Consider the following 15,481-nt stretch of genomic DNA (forward strand, 5'->3'; position numbering starts at 1 on the left):
GATATGTCACTATTACATAAAACATGAAGATATTATTACCAAGATTGAAAAGAGAATACTTGTCAGGAATTACTTAAAAATCTGTACTTTGCAGTGCACGGTCCCTATAGGCCCGTGTTAGTGCTCAAACACGAATGGTAGGAGCAATTGTGAAATGGGAGAGTTACACACCGTCTTTTCATTTCCTCCAGTTTGTTAGGCGGTACCAGTGGTAAATGTTTTTCATCTCTATTTTCAAATGCCAGGAGAGTATTCAAATGACAGTCAAATTTATCCATCAGACTCTGAAAAGAAATTTAGCATGACATGAACCAGATTTACTGCCAAACATTGTAATTGAGGGTTTCTTAATCCCATTTGCTCTGTGCATACATTGTATCCTTTTTCAAAAAAATCATAAAGCCCCTTTAGTTTTTTTAAACTAAGATTTTGTGAATAAATATTTTTATCATAAATGTTTTAAACTTTTACAAAATTTAAACATTTTACAAAGAGGCAGACGGCAGTTTCTTTGGTAAAAGCATTATCAAAATCGTTTGTTTTCTAATGTATTTTCCATTTCTTTGTGGGCTCAAATGCTATAAATCTCACATATCAAATTCTTTCATGCCATTTTAGTAAGAACTCAATCTCCCACATTTTAAACCCATCTCCCCCCTCTTTTGTTAGACTTTACAGCTGCTTTAGAACTTACTGGACTCTCTTCTTATTGTTTCAACCTTAAACTAGCACAATGCTCACGAAGAATGTGAAGCTGTCTTCCGGATCCCAAAAATCCCTGGGAGAATCAGTCTAAACCAACTTCAAATACCCACTATATTTCCTTCCCTTCTTTCTAGGAAAAAGTCTTCCTCAAGAACAGCTCCCAACAAAGTGAAGATTTTTTCCATATTTCTTTTTCTTTGCCAACCTTGAATAAAGTAATTTTCTCTTGTATTAGAGCCATGGCTTCAGAATAATCCTGGAAGGCTGGCAAATCTTCATCTATAAGCTCCTCCACCTCATGGAGCCAAGCTTCGATTTGATGGAGGGGCAACGGCAGGTCATCATTCAGCTTCATTTTCCACACATTAATCTGAAAAAACGGAAGGCATCCTTCAGTAGAACTCTTCTGGTTTATTGCTTCACACACAGCATGTTTAATTCTTTAAAGTTTCTCTGACCCATTAGTCAGGGAAATCTTTATCAATGGGTAAACTTCTTAGTTCTAAGTATCATTTAGCTACCTGCTGATCGAGAGGATAATTTGTTTAAAAGCTATAGGAGAAGCAGGCACAAAGGTAAAAACAAATGTTTTGATAAATCTGTAATCAGCTATGAGCGGAAAATTAGAAATATTTAAAGCACCCCTCCGAGCAGAGGTACACTATCGTACTGAATGACCACCGTTTGAAATGCTGTGTGCCCTTGTGTTCTCTGACATTACAATTACACCTCTCACACAGATTTATAGATTATTTTCCTCACTAGCCCCAGTCGTATATTCATATTAGGTATCTCTACCATATCTCCTGAATATCTGTCCTAGACCAAAGCCCCCCACAATCCAGGCAACTTCCTCCTTCCTCAGCCTTCCCACCACTCCCTACGCGCACACACGAGTCTCACAAATGCCGACTACTTATTTCCCCAAACATTGACTGCACTCCCAGGTCTTCGCTCTTGCTGCCCCTTCTACTTGGATTATCCCCCTGCTAAGCACCATTAAAACTCACTCACTCACACATTCATTCATTCAATCATTCATTCATTGAGCAAACATTTACAAATAACCTATTGTGCTAAGAGTTGGGCATAAAGAAATAGAAGGCTTCCGGAGTGGAGAGGGGACACGTGGTGGTCACACACCACAGAGTACCAGAGTACCATGCAGCAGTTAGACACAAATTAGATGTACATACACGGCAACGTGGAGGCACCTTAAACATATGTGCTCAAAAATGAAAGTAAGAAAGAGAGTAACATATAACATCAATTTAACAAATTAAAAACACATGGATACATAAGTACAATACGTATTTTGTAAGAACACAAAAAACAAAAATGTCCACGTTAAGCACATCACAATGGCGGCCAAAAGAGAAAGAGGAATGGAAGGAGGGTATGGGTAATAAAGGAGATAAATACACAATTAAACAAGTGAGTAAAAATAAGAGCAGGGTCTTGCCCAAACCCATGTGCCATGAAGGGAATAGTAAGTTTAACAAAACCCTCTACATCTGAGGGTCAACCAGATAAATAAAAGCCACAAGTCTTGCCTAAACGACCTAGTGGTGGAAGCAGACAAGTACACGGTTACAGCAAAGTGTGGTCAGCAGAACGGAGTCAGGCAGAGGGGCCGGAGAAGGACCCCAGAAAAACACCAAACTCCACATTGATGACTGCAATTCTTCAGCACAATAAAAACCCAGCTCCAAGGCCTCCTTTCCTGACAACTCCATTAGGAATGCGGCATTTTATTTGAACTCACATGGCTCTTTTATGTTCCAACGACACTCCTATGGAGATCAAGCACAAATCAAAATCTGGTTTTGTTTCTGTTTTTGTTTTTTAAAGATTTTATTTTTTTTCCTTTTTCTCCCCCAAGCCCCCCAGTACGTAGTTGTGTATTGTTAGTTGTGTACATTGTGGTGATATGATAGATGTTACTTTGTGAAAGGACTCTCACCATCTAGTTAACATATCATCACTTAACATAATATTTATCTTTTTTTTGTGAGAAAATTTAAGTTCTACTGTCTTACCAAATTTCAATGATATAGTATCATAAACTATAGTCACCATGTTTTACATTAGATCCTCAGACCTTACTCATCTTATAGCTGAAAGTTTGTACCCTTTTACCAACCTCTCCCTATTTCCGACACCCTCCAGCCCCAGCCACCACTTCAGTACTCTGTCTCTACGAATTTGGCTTTTTTTTTTTAGATTCTACATATAAGTGATACCATGCAGTATTTTGTTTTGCTTTAATTGCCTTGCAAGTTTATTTTCTGAAAAGTCATGGCAAAAGACAACTCTACAGTCTTAAATCATTAACTATGTACCGTTAAGCCCCCAGTTGGAAAAGAATGGAAAAAATGTTTTCATTATTATGAATTTTTTTGTAAAGATCGGCACCTGAGCTAACAGCTGTTGCTAATCTTCTGTTTATTTATTTATTTATTTTCTTCTTCTCCCCAAAGCTCCCCAGTACATAGTTGTATATTCTAGTTGGGAGTGCCTCTGGTTGTGCTATGTGGGACGCCGCCTCAGCATGGCTTGGGTGCCATGTCCGCACCCAGGTTATGAACCGGTGAAACCCTGGGCTACCAAGGCAGAGTGTGCAAACTTAGCCACTTGGCCACGGGGCTGCCCCTATGAATTTTTAATATAAACAAGTTACTTGTGCTTTTATTATATCTGAATTACTTGTGCATCTGCCAAAAAACAAAAAATAAATCAGAAAATTGATAAGTGACTAATAAAAGAGGCTAAGAATGACAGCTTTTTCCACAGCTGAAAGAAAGCTATGGACATTTTAAATGAAACCAAAAGTATGCTTTCTGACTCAGGCTGTACTCTGTGTAGCATACAGCAGAAGAAAGACAGAAGGTGATGTTTACCTTTCATTCCTCTCCTTTCTCTCTTAACATAGAAAACTGGTTCCACACTTTCTTTCTTAGTGTTGGAAATTACTTTTGGATTTGACTGAAAATTCATATAAGATCTTGTCAGGTCAAAATAACATAATGTTGTTATTTTCTATAGTAGGCTTAAAACAAAACCATTTACTACTGGGGGCCAGTGCCATGGCCGAGTGGTTAAGTTCTCGTGCTCCGCCAGGGTTCCGCCAGTTTGGATCCTGGGTGCAGACATGGCACGGCTCATCAGGCCACGCTGAAGCAGCGTCCCACATGCCACAACTAGAAGGACCCACAACTAGAATATACAACTATGTACTTGGGGGATTTGGGGACAAAAAGCAGAAAAAGAGAAAAAGAAAAAAGAACATTGGCAACAGTTGTTAGCTCAGGTGCCAATCTTTAAAAAAAACAGAACATTTACTACAATGCTGTGAGATATCTGTGTTCTCAAACAACTGAACCCGAAACGGTCTAGATGGTATGGACTTTTATATACCTGATAACTTTAAAATTAATGTCTCCTTTTGTCACACCAAGAACATGAGCTTCCCTCTACCTAAGGAGTGGATTTTCAAGCTACTATCAATTTGCAGCACTTAATCTTGCAAAATAGTTCTTTTTATGGTTTTTCTCATTATTTTGGGTAATTTTTCCAAGTCACGTTCAGCAAAATTAGGCCAGGTCACTGTGGCCTGGAAAAGCCTGAACTATACAGACACAATCTTCTTCCTCTCCTTCCATTTTGTCCAGGATTTGTAACAGAGATCTCCCGCCTTTCCCGGGGGCCAGTTTCAAAGCTGTGATGAGAACAGAGCTGAGAAGGCAGTGAGCACGGCGAGCGGATGGAAGGCATCTGCAGCGCACTAGTTCTCCCAAACTGGGTTCTCTCAAAGGGTGGCTCTTTCAAGCCACTACACCACCATTTAACACACTTCTTAAATGGTGTGAAAAATGTATTGTGAAAACAGACTGTCGCTCCTGACAGCCAACAGACTTGAGCAGAGATCTGCAAACTTTTCCAACACCAGAGAGTATTTTTGACTGGCAGATCATGCAACCTTTGTTGCGACTCTGTAAATTCACTTAAAATCATTTAACTATGCACTTAAAATGAATGAATTTTATGATATGTAAATTATACCTCAATAAAGATGCTAAAAAAATGAAGGCAAAATAGACATTTAGAGATCAAAGAAAACTAACAGAATTTATCACCCACAGACCTGCATTATAAAATAGGTTAAAGGAAGTTTTTCAGGCTGAAGGGAAATGAGTTCAGAGGGAAACTCAAATCTCAAGGAAGGAAAGAAGAATCTTGGAAATGGTAAATACTTAGATAAATATAAAAAGCCAATTTTTTCTCTTAATTTCTTTAAAATATATGACTGTTTTAGGCAAAACTTATAACATAGTCTTGAGGATTCTAAAACATATTTGTGTTATATAAATATTTATATATAAAGCAACTATAGCATAAAAAATGAGAGATAAACTAATCAATTTGACTGCAAGATTTCTACATGTTATAAGAAGTTGTATAATAACTAAGTTGTATAGCTCTAAGTAGGCTGTAAAAATTTTAGAATGTATATTGTAATCCCATTAAAAATATGATAAAGAGGTTGAGCCAAAAAGTCAACGGATAAATTAAAATGGGATTCTAAAACAATTAACATAATCTAAAACAAGGCAGGAAAAGAAAGAAGAGAGATAAAAAAACTGAATATACAGGGGAAAAAAGCATGAAATGGTATACTTAAAGTGAACCATATCAATAATTACATTAAATATTAACTGACTAAGCACTGCAATTACAGGGCAGAGATTGTCAGAGTGGATAAGAAAGCAAGATCCAACTGTATGCTGTCTATAAGAGACGCACTTCAAATATAAAGACTCAAATAGGTTAAAAGTAAAGGAAGGAAAAAGATGTACCATATAAACAGTCAGCATAAGAAGACTGGAGTGACTGCATTGATATCAGATTAAGCAGATATCAAGAAAAAACAATACCAGAGATAAATAAGAATATTTCCTAATAGTAAAAGCGTCAGTTCATCAGGAAGACACAACAATCATAAAGGTACACACCTAATAACAAAGTTTTAAAATGCATGAAGAAAAATTTAACAGAATTATAGAAAGGATTCTACAGATTTTAATAGCTTTCTCTCAGCAATTGACAGAACAACTGGACTAAACGTCAGTCAAGATATAGATAATCTGAACATTATCAACCACCTCATCTTAACTGATATTTATAGAATACTATATCCACTAAGTCTAGAATACATGTTCTTTTCAAGTGTAAATGGTATGTACACCAATAGACACCATATCCTGGGCCATAACACAAGTTTCAATAAATTTAAAATGATTGAAATCACATGGATGTATTCAGACACACATAAACACATTCATCCTTACACAGTTTCTCTGGGTTTGTCTCTACCCCCTTCCATCTATTGATACTGATACATGACACTGGGCCATGGTAGAGAGGAGGCTGCTGTCAATCAGAATACAGATAATCTACTGTGGCAAACCAAGAATTGATGGCAAATATGAAAACTTTGGATAAGGCTACAATTTCTCTAAGCAGAATGTTATACATTCCTGTTTAGATATCAACCACTACCCAAATGAGACCATGGAGAAAATACAAGAACACTCTCCCCAACTTTCTGATGAAGCATCTAGTCCATCTTTTACAGAATTTCTCGTCGAAGGCTAAAGTTCTCATCCAACAAAGCTGCCCCATGAAAATGTTCTTCTAATCAGTACGACACAGTAACCTGGTGGTTGAGGCCATCCCAGGCTTCTTTCATCTGTAACTGATCTTCATTCAGCTCATCCGGATTCCTTTTTACGGACAGGATGTCCAAAAAGGGTTTTTTTTCTTCATTGAATGACTCCAGAAAGGACAGCAAGCTCTACAATTAGAAGAGTATTTAAACACTGAAATGTTTAAATTAGTTTATTAAATGTAATCTGCTGTTTTAACGTCTATAGCTGTAGGTTCTATTTAAATTTTAAATAAATATAAAATTCCCTGAATTCAGGATTTCTTTCTTCAGTGCACCCTGACAATTTGGGTGCCATCACAGTGACATATATCTAGCTCGTATCTCGTACTGTTCAATTTCTACTAAAATGAAGCGGCAAGGTCACGCAGCTCTAGAGAACAAATCATGATGCCACGTGGAAAATGTGAGTTTGTCTGTCCTCCCCAAATATGTGTTCACAACAAAATAAGAATGCGTGGAAGTGAGAATTATAGGACAGGAGTCATCATGTATAAATGGTTTTTGAAGCGTCTATGATTAACTGAGCTTGAGCCAATTCTCCCCAAGTCACTTTATACAGACTTTAGAAAATACTTTGTATCTGCCCTCAAAAATTTAATAAATAAAGGGGCTGGCTCCATGGCCTAAAGGTTCAGTTCGGCACGCTCTGCTTTTGCAGCCTGGGTTCAGTTCCTGGGCACAGACCTACACCACTTGTCGGCAGCCAGGTTGTGGTGGGTGTCCCACATACAAAGTAGAGGAAGATTAGCACACACGTTAGCTCAGGGCAAATCTTCCTCAAGCAAAAAGAGGAAGATTGGCAACAGATGTTTGCTTAGGGCAAATCTTCCTCAGCAAAAAAATTAAATAAATAAAGCTTTTCTTGGTTCACACTAGTGTGAAATATTTGTGTTTAAGAGTCATCAATTCCATAAATATTATTTAAAACACTATCCATAACTATTAGCAGTATTGTTAATTAAATTTTGTGAACAAACTGAGGGATCATTAATTTATTTTAATTCTTTCTGATAATTAATAACTTCATAAGCCTTTTATTTAAGAACTCTGAATCTGTGGTACTTTACTAAATCTAAGACATATGAGAGCAAGGTACTTCCAGTAGACACTGAGCATCTTGTCAGTGAAAAGAAATCTCATGCCAGAGCTAAGAAGGAAGAAGCACAAGGAGCCTATGCAGTTCAGATGGAAGGAAGATGAGAATGTCTGATCCCTTCCTTGCCTGATGGCTCCAAACCAAAAAGGATGGTGTGGACAGCAAGTCACACATCCGCTGAATGTTAGTGTTGGAAAGGCTGGATTCATCCACCTCTCACTTAACAGAGGAATGGAGGCCTAGAGGTGCTAATTGCCGTGTAGGCACATGACAGCATCTCCACTTCACTCAGGACAGAGAACTCGTGGGAGCACAAAGCTGCACAGACAGTGGGCTCTACAAAAAGGACTGTGGCGCCTTCACTTTGGCTCCTGTTAGTCTCTTCCAAGATGGTACAGGGAATAAATGCTTGCCCTAGAGAAGCATCAGGATGTAAAGAGAGCTAGGCTGCTATTCAAATTCCACCTCTTCTCAGTAACTACACAACCTTAGATAAATCACTTAGTCCCTCGAAGTCTTGTTGTCTTCATCTGTAAAACTGGAGTATCAATACCATACTCAGCAAGACACGGTAACATGTAAAATGCTTGTCAGCAAGGTGCCTGGTAGACAGCAAGTGTTCAATATGTGGCAACAATAACAGTTGTCACTATTCCCCAAAGGACCCCTTGGTTGAGGCCCTGTACTATAATTCTGGGATGGTTCCATTTCTGATTTCTTGACCTTTCTTTCATTCAATATTCATTCTGAAAAGTATGTTCTGCTCTAGACCAGGGGTTGAAAAACTTTAGCCTTAAGAGGCAAGATAGTAAATATCTTCGGCTTTGTGGGCCACATGGTCTCTGTCGCAACTATTCAGCTCTGGTGTTGTAATGTGAAAGCGGCCACAACAATCCTTTAATGGGCATGGCTCTATTCCAGTAACACTGGACTTACAAAAACTGGTGGTGGGGCCCGCAGAGCACAGTTTGCCAATCCCCGCTCTAAAACCTTCCCACTCTAAGGACCAGCAGAATCAGCACCACCGGGAGTTTGGTGGAAATGCAGAATCTCAGGCCCTACCCCAGAACGACTGAGTCAGAATCTGCATTTTAACAAGCTTCCCCAGGTTGATTACAATTTGAGCAGCACTGTCCTAGAACTCAGCTGCTGAAACTTGGAGTTAATTTAGTATTTAAACAGGTAACTCTGAAAGATTTTTTTCTAAAAACATCCTATTCTTCCCTAAGCGTAAACTACTAATAAATTGCTGTTTAAAGTCATACTTACTTCATACTTTTTAAAGAAGGTCTCCTTTTCTGAATCCTTTAGCATTTTCTGTAGTTTTTTCTCTTGCAGAGTTAACCAGACCACAGCATCTTTCATCTTTCCCTGTAAATCACACATACATATATTTAAATTCTATCCTAAATAGACTTGGTGATTTTTTTAACAATAATTAACAACTTCAAACATCAGTGAAATAATGCACCCATTACACACTGATGACTCCTTGGGCCAAGAAGAAATTTTGCTTGTTAACATAACACCTTAAATTTTAAAATGGATTGAAACTAGCATCTGAACATAATGTGCTAAAGAAACAGGGCAAGCAGGCCCTTATTTTTTTGGCTTATCCATTTCCATTATTCAATTTTAGACAACATTATTCTAAATTACTTATATATAGTAGGCATTTCAGAATATTGCTTTCCAATACATCTAAATATGGGTTAATTCAAGAGATGTTCACACCCACCAAATACACTGACATCAAAAATATCTTGAACTTTTTAAGGACCCTAAACAGTAACACCCCCAAAAGTTTCGGTTATGTTGTCATATGCAAGTGAACAATAATTATTTTTTCCTTTTTCTATTATTATTTTTCTATTATTATTTTTAGATTCTTGCTTAGGTGGCAAGCTTGCCCACATTTGGAAGGAAATTTTACTGCAGGAGGATAAGTTACATCTTATCTCCATTCTCCTTTAACCTTCATTTACTTTTTTTTCTTTCTATTAAGTAAGAGTGTTTTCTGTATATTTTTGCATCCGATTTCACGGACAGTTGAATTTTTAATTTTATTTTTTAATACAAAAATTAATTAGAGAAGAGTAGCTCCTCAGCAGGTCAGAAATAAGTGAACTGAACTGTAAGCGTGAGTCTCAGCTTGAGCTTCTATTCCAGAGTCAGAAACAGCCTAGCTCAGGGCCTCACACAGAATAGTTGGAAAAACATAGGCCTAAATTTGTCAAACAAAATGCGGTAATATGACTGCATGTAAACAAGTCCGAGAAAGTAGATTAAATAAAATTTAAAATAATATTCAAAAACACTTTACTAAATTCACAGCACTCATTTATCTTCATAGAAGCAGAATAAGTGTTTATTTTCAGCTTAGCGATTTCCAAGAAATTTCCACACACAATATTTTGTGTAACCGACTGCAAGTCAAAGGAAAAAATTGAATAATCAAATGGCAATCTGACGGTAACTCAAGAGTGTCTCAAAGAAGGATGAAGAGTAGAACACAATGCTTGCATCTATAGGAATTATATGACTCCATTTATCGGAAGCTAAAGAACAGGTAAAATGGAAATATGCTAAAACTAGCTCGTGGTAATGGTTGCACAACTATGTAAATATATCAAAAACCGCTGAGTTGCAAATTTTAAATGGTTGAATTTTATGGTATGTGAACTGTGTCTGAACAAAGCTGTTAAAAATTACAATAGACAAAAATTTGATATCTCTAGAATTTTTAAAAGCCTGCTAAACTTAATTTATTCTATATGGTGCCTATCTAAACGTTGTTTTAGATAATTCAGCAAAATTTAATAAATTACCACTTTTTACTTAAAAAAAGAGAATAGGCAAAACTGGTCTACAGAAAGAAATTAGAATACTGGTTGTCTAGGGTGGGGAGTACAGACAGGATAGAGACACAATAAAACATTCTGGGTAATAAAAATGTTTTATATCATGATTGGAGTATGGTTTACATGAGTGTATGCATTTGTTAAAGCTCATAGAATTGTACATTAACTTCTGCATGCAAATTATACCTCAATTTTAAAAATTAAAGCATTAGTGGGGTACAACAAAATGAGCTTGATTTGTACTAATAAAGACATACCTGAGCTTTATCTCCAGTCCCAGGTGCCTTCTTTGAATACTGCAGAAACTGTGCCACATAGGTCATGATTGACTTTTCATCAGGATTCACAACATCCACATCTGCAAGATACGCCCCATTATCAATTGCTGTAGATGTGATGTACTGTGATTCATACTCGAGAACAGGCTAAGCCACATGACAGCCTTGAAATGAACCAAAGCAGCCGACCAGCCATGCAATCTCTGGTCACATGCCCTTGCCACAAGACTGTAGAGTGGTTAAGAGCTTAGATCTGGAGTCAGACAGCGCTGGGTTGACTCCCAGCAGTGGTACATGCACAGCCTCAGTTTCCTACAAATAAAAGGTCACTACGCATGTTGCATGTATGAGGGCATAAGTAGTCAGGGAGGGTGGAAAGGAGAAAACAAAGCCTTGCTCTTTCCAGAGACACAGTGCAGAAACTCCTCCAGGAGTGTAGGAACATAGAGCAAGTGAAATCCATTCCTGACACACTGGTCTCAGCATTTTGTGCAGTAAAACATTTCCAAAAGTATCTATTGTATGGAAGACTTTTTCAAGACATCCACAAGATTTTATTTGTTCATACACAGAACAAATATATTTACTGAGAGCCTTATATGGGGCAAATTTTGTGTTGTATTAACAGAGTCCATGGTGAAATTAATTTGGAAAATGCTGAATTAAACAAAGTTAAAAATATTAGAAATTCCTTAAGTGCAGAAGTTTTCCAGATGTATAATAAATTAGGTAGACCCAAAAATGACAACGAAGGGATTGCAACATGTCACAGACAAAATGAACACATAATATTGGGATGTCTCTGGGTATGTTGCCAAAATAACCAACGACGATCATTGAAAAGGAAATCTTCTATGTTTATTTATTAATTCAGTTAAACTCAATTCAGCAAATATTTATAGAGCGCCAACAATGCAGTCACAAGCAGAGGTTACAAGCATATGTAAGACTCAGTCCTTGTTCTTAGGGGCCTATCTTTTATCCCTTTATTCATTCAACAAATAGATGCTAGACACTTGAGTAGATGCTAGATGCCTTAAGATATTATCTGCCCCTCAAGGAGCTTGCAGTCGGGAGAAAAACAAGCAACACACAAGTACAACACACTATGCATGCTTTAGCCAATGTGCTTACTGGGCCCAGTGTGTGCTCTAAGCCGCCTGGGGAAACGGGAATCTAATCTATATCCAAATAATAAAATTCAAGACAGTAAGCACATAAAAGGTATCAATAGAAAGCCAGGAGTGGGGTTTCAATAAAGGAAGGATCCCCAAGAGTTGAGTTATTCTATCTTTTACTGAAAAGAGTATAAATATCAAGAAATACATAAAACGATACTGGCTTAACTAGATATTTGTTTTTAAAAACTTCTCATTATATATGAAGCTTTGCCTAATGATTAAATGTTTAATGAAATTGTGTCAAAGATAGTTCCCTTATTCAAATATGACCGTGGTATTTGTTTTGGGGTATTTGTTAAATAATCATGACGTATTTCACATTTTTGAGCTATTAGTTAAGCTATTTTAAATGAATTATGAGCATTCATGTAGTGTGCAATTTGGTTTTATTATATTGTCTCTGCGATTAGTTGCCTAATTATTTTCACATATTAAAATAGAGAAAATATTTTACATTAATGAAGATTTGGAGAATCAAAATATGAAAGAAGTATTTATAAAAACAGTAATCAGGGGCCAGCCTGGTGGCATAGTGGTTAAGTTCGCACACTCTGCTTCAGTGCACCAGGGTTCGCAGGTTCAGATCCCAGGTGTGGACCTATACATCACTTATCAAGCCATGCTGTGGCAGGTGCCCCACATATAAAGTAGAGGAAGATGGGCATAGATGTTAGATCAGGGCCAATCTTCCTTAGCAAAAAGAGAAGGATTGGTGGCTGATGTTAGCTCAGAGCTAATCTTCCTCACCAAAAACAAAAAAACAAAACAGTAATCACAAACAGGGAATAAGGCAAAGCATGGAGAAAAATAAAGAAAAGAAAAAAGATAATGAAAAGCCAAAAGGGAGAGAAAAAAGACAAAGAACAGGAAAAAAGAAGAAAGAAGAAAAAAGGAGGGAAGAAAAAAACAGGAAATGGAGGGAAGTTAATGAGAAGAATTAATAACAAGCAACATGAAACCAAACTAATGACAAACCTATATACAGAAATAGGGAATCATGAGGCTAAATGTGAACTTAGAAATATCATCTAATTCAACTGAGGTCCAAAAAGGCTAAGTACCAGTAGCAATGAGCACAGCTACACACACATCTTGGTTTCAAATACCATCTCCAATAAAAGGAACCAGGGCTCCTCGGAGGAATGGCCGATCCCAGGACTGGGCCAGGAAATATACAAGATGAGCCTTCATATAATGCCAGAAATTAAGAACGTGCTCAAAAGCAAACAAGGAAATCCTGCGTTGATGTGGATATGTCAAAGGCGCACAGGAGCCAACTGAGAGAGTGCCAATGGCCAAAACTTTGAGCTTTAAAAAAATGTTGTTTTTTTTTTTTTAAAGATTTTATTTTTTTCCTTTTTCTCCCCAAAGCCTCCCGGTACACAGTTGTATATTCTTCGTTGTGGATCCTTCTAGTTGTGGCATGTGGGACGCTGCCTCAGCGTGGTTTGATGAGCAGTGCCATGTCCACGCCCAGGATTCGAACCAACGAAACACTGGGCCGCCTGCAGCGGAGCGCGCGAACTTAACCACTCGGCCACGGGGCCAGCCCCTAAAAAAATGTTTTTTTTAATTTGAGTAATAAATAAAGTAGTATTGGATTACAACACAAAGTATAAAATAAACTGTCCATGAGTCCGTCTTGATATAAATAGATGTCTGGTTAAATGAATAAATGGGGGAGAATAGACAAATCGCCTGTGCAGAATTCCAAATAATTTCTGCAGATAACTTGTCCTCAAGGAGGGTGAGCACAACTCTCCTATGCGTGGGTTGTAGAAAGTAACTTCTCCTAAGAATGCAGCACGGAAAGAGGGAAACAAAGAATGATTTTACAGAGGAGAAACCTGACAAACACCATCTCAGCCAGGGGACCAAGGTCAACACCAACAGTGATGTCACGTTGTCAGTATGTTCCTGTGATATGATGTAATGACAATGGCACTTTACCTCTGTGGTCTTCCTCCCAAGAACTCACAACCCCAGTCTAATATGAGAAAAACATAACACAAACTCCAGTAAAGGGGACCCTACAAAATACCTGACCAGTAATCCAAACTGCCAAGGTCATCGAAACAGAAAGGTCTTAGAAACTGTTACATCAAGTAGCCCAAGGAGACAAGAAAACTATATGTAATTTAGTGACCTGGATGGAATTATGAAGAGGAAAAGGGCACTGGGGGAAAACTAAGGAAATGAGAATAAAGCATAATAATTTATCAATATTGGTTCACTAGTTGTAAGAAATGTACCATACTAACATAAGATGTCAACATAGGGGAAACTGGATGTGGGAACTTACTGTAGTATCTTCCCAATTTTTCTGTAAATGTAAAACTATTGTAAAAAATAAAGTCTATTTAAAGAAAAAAATAAAATGAGGTATTGATAAATGTTGCAACGTAGACGAGCTTCAAAAACATTATAAGTTAAAGAGACCAGTCACAAAAGACCACATATTGTACGATACCATTTATGTGAAACGTCCAGAGCTGGCAAATCTATAGAGACAGAAAGTAAATTAGTGGTTGCTAGGCCTGTTGTGTGTGTGTGTGTGTGTGTGTGTGTATTTGGGGTGCGGAGGAGTTAAGGGGAAAATGGGGAGGGACTATTAATGGGCATAGGGCTTATTTTTGGGGTGAAGAAAATGTCCTAAAATTGATTGTGATGGTGCTTGCAAAATTTTGTGAATATACTAAAAACCATTGAATCGTACACTTAAATGGGTAAATTGTATGCTTAGAACTGTATCTCAATAAAGCTGTTTTAAACCAGAAAGTTTCTAAGTGAGAAAGCCACAGTTTACACCAGCTTGAGAGAGCTGTTAAATTTTCAGCAGTTATATCAGCTCGTTGTCAAACATAGCCCACATTCAAAACTCAATTATGTAAATACATAATTAAATAAATTATATTAAAACAAAGGTAAGAAAATACTCAAAACCCATCACTTCCCAACTATTTTACTACTACCCAGGCTCTTGAGGTTATTTGTGTCTGTTGTATCTGTATGCTAGAAAAAATAATATATAATGATGAGCTACTGTATGTCTTTTTCCACCTGTGTTCAGTGACTTCACGCTGGTAGCTTGAAATCAGCCACAGTGGTAGTATTTATACCACAAAAAAAAAATCAGCAAAGGAGGGCTTGTTGTTGTTTTGTTGACTGCTATGAAAGGGATGGAGAAAGTGTAAATAATGCAGATTAATCTTAAAAGTATGTCCTGTCTACAGCTGTTAAATCGCAAATAGCACAAAAAATTGAGGAAATATTCTTCCAGTATTTAATTCAGCAAAAAAGTCATTTACGTCATTGAAGAAAAGTTAAGTTCTGACATACCTCATTGCTGTTCCACTTACTCATTAACATAAAAGAAATTATCCACCAACATTCAAGAACTATGCTTGTTCAGCAACTGCAACCATAAATTGGCTACAGGTGGACACAAGAGTTTGGCAAAAATCAACCAAAGCATTTCTGAGCTTTGGGAAATTTATAATAAAGTGTATGATATATTTTATTATTATTTGTAGAGTGTGTGCTACACAGCCTTTATATTAGCAATATTTATAGTAGACATATGTATATAGACATATACACACACACACACTGTTTTGGAGAGCCAGTTGTTA

General features: G+C 37.2%; 1 protein-coding gene across 1 annotated transcript in view; it reads right to left on the reverse strand.

Moving 5' to 3' along the window:
* LOC124233787 (nesprin-2-like) overlaps positions 1-15,481 on the reverse strand; it is a 298,013-nt gene that overhangs the window by 203,687 nt on the left and 78,845 nt on the right. Inside the window, exons 9-13 of the mRNA XM_046650989.1 lie at positions 10,648-10,748; positions 8,799-8,900; positions 6,422-6,559; positions 911-1,075; positions 172-284 (exon numbers count right to left, since the gene is read on the reverse strand). Of these exons, the coding sequence (XP_046506945.1) occupies positions 172-284; positions 911-1,075; positions 6,422-6,559; positions 8,799-8,900; positions 10,648-10,748 (619 nt within the window). The remainder of the gene's footprint in view (positions 1-171; positions 285-910; positions 1,076-6,421; positions 6,560-8,798; positions 8,901-10,647; positions 10,749-15,481) is intronic.

This window comes from Equus quagga, unplaced genomic scaffold, assembly GCF_021613505.1.
Source record: "Equus quagga isolate Etosha38 unplaced genomic scaffold, UCLA_HA_Equagga_1.0 226_RagTag, whole genome shotgun sequence".
Classification (NCBI taxonomy): Eukaryota; Metazoa; Chordata; class Mammalia; order Perissodactyla; family Equidae; genus Equus; species Equus quagga.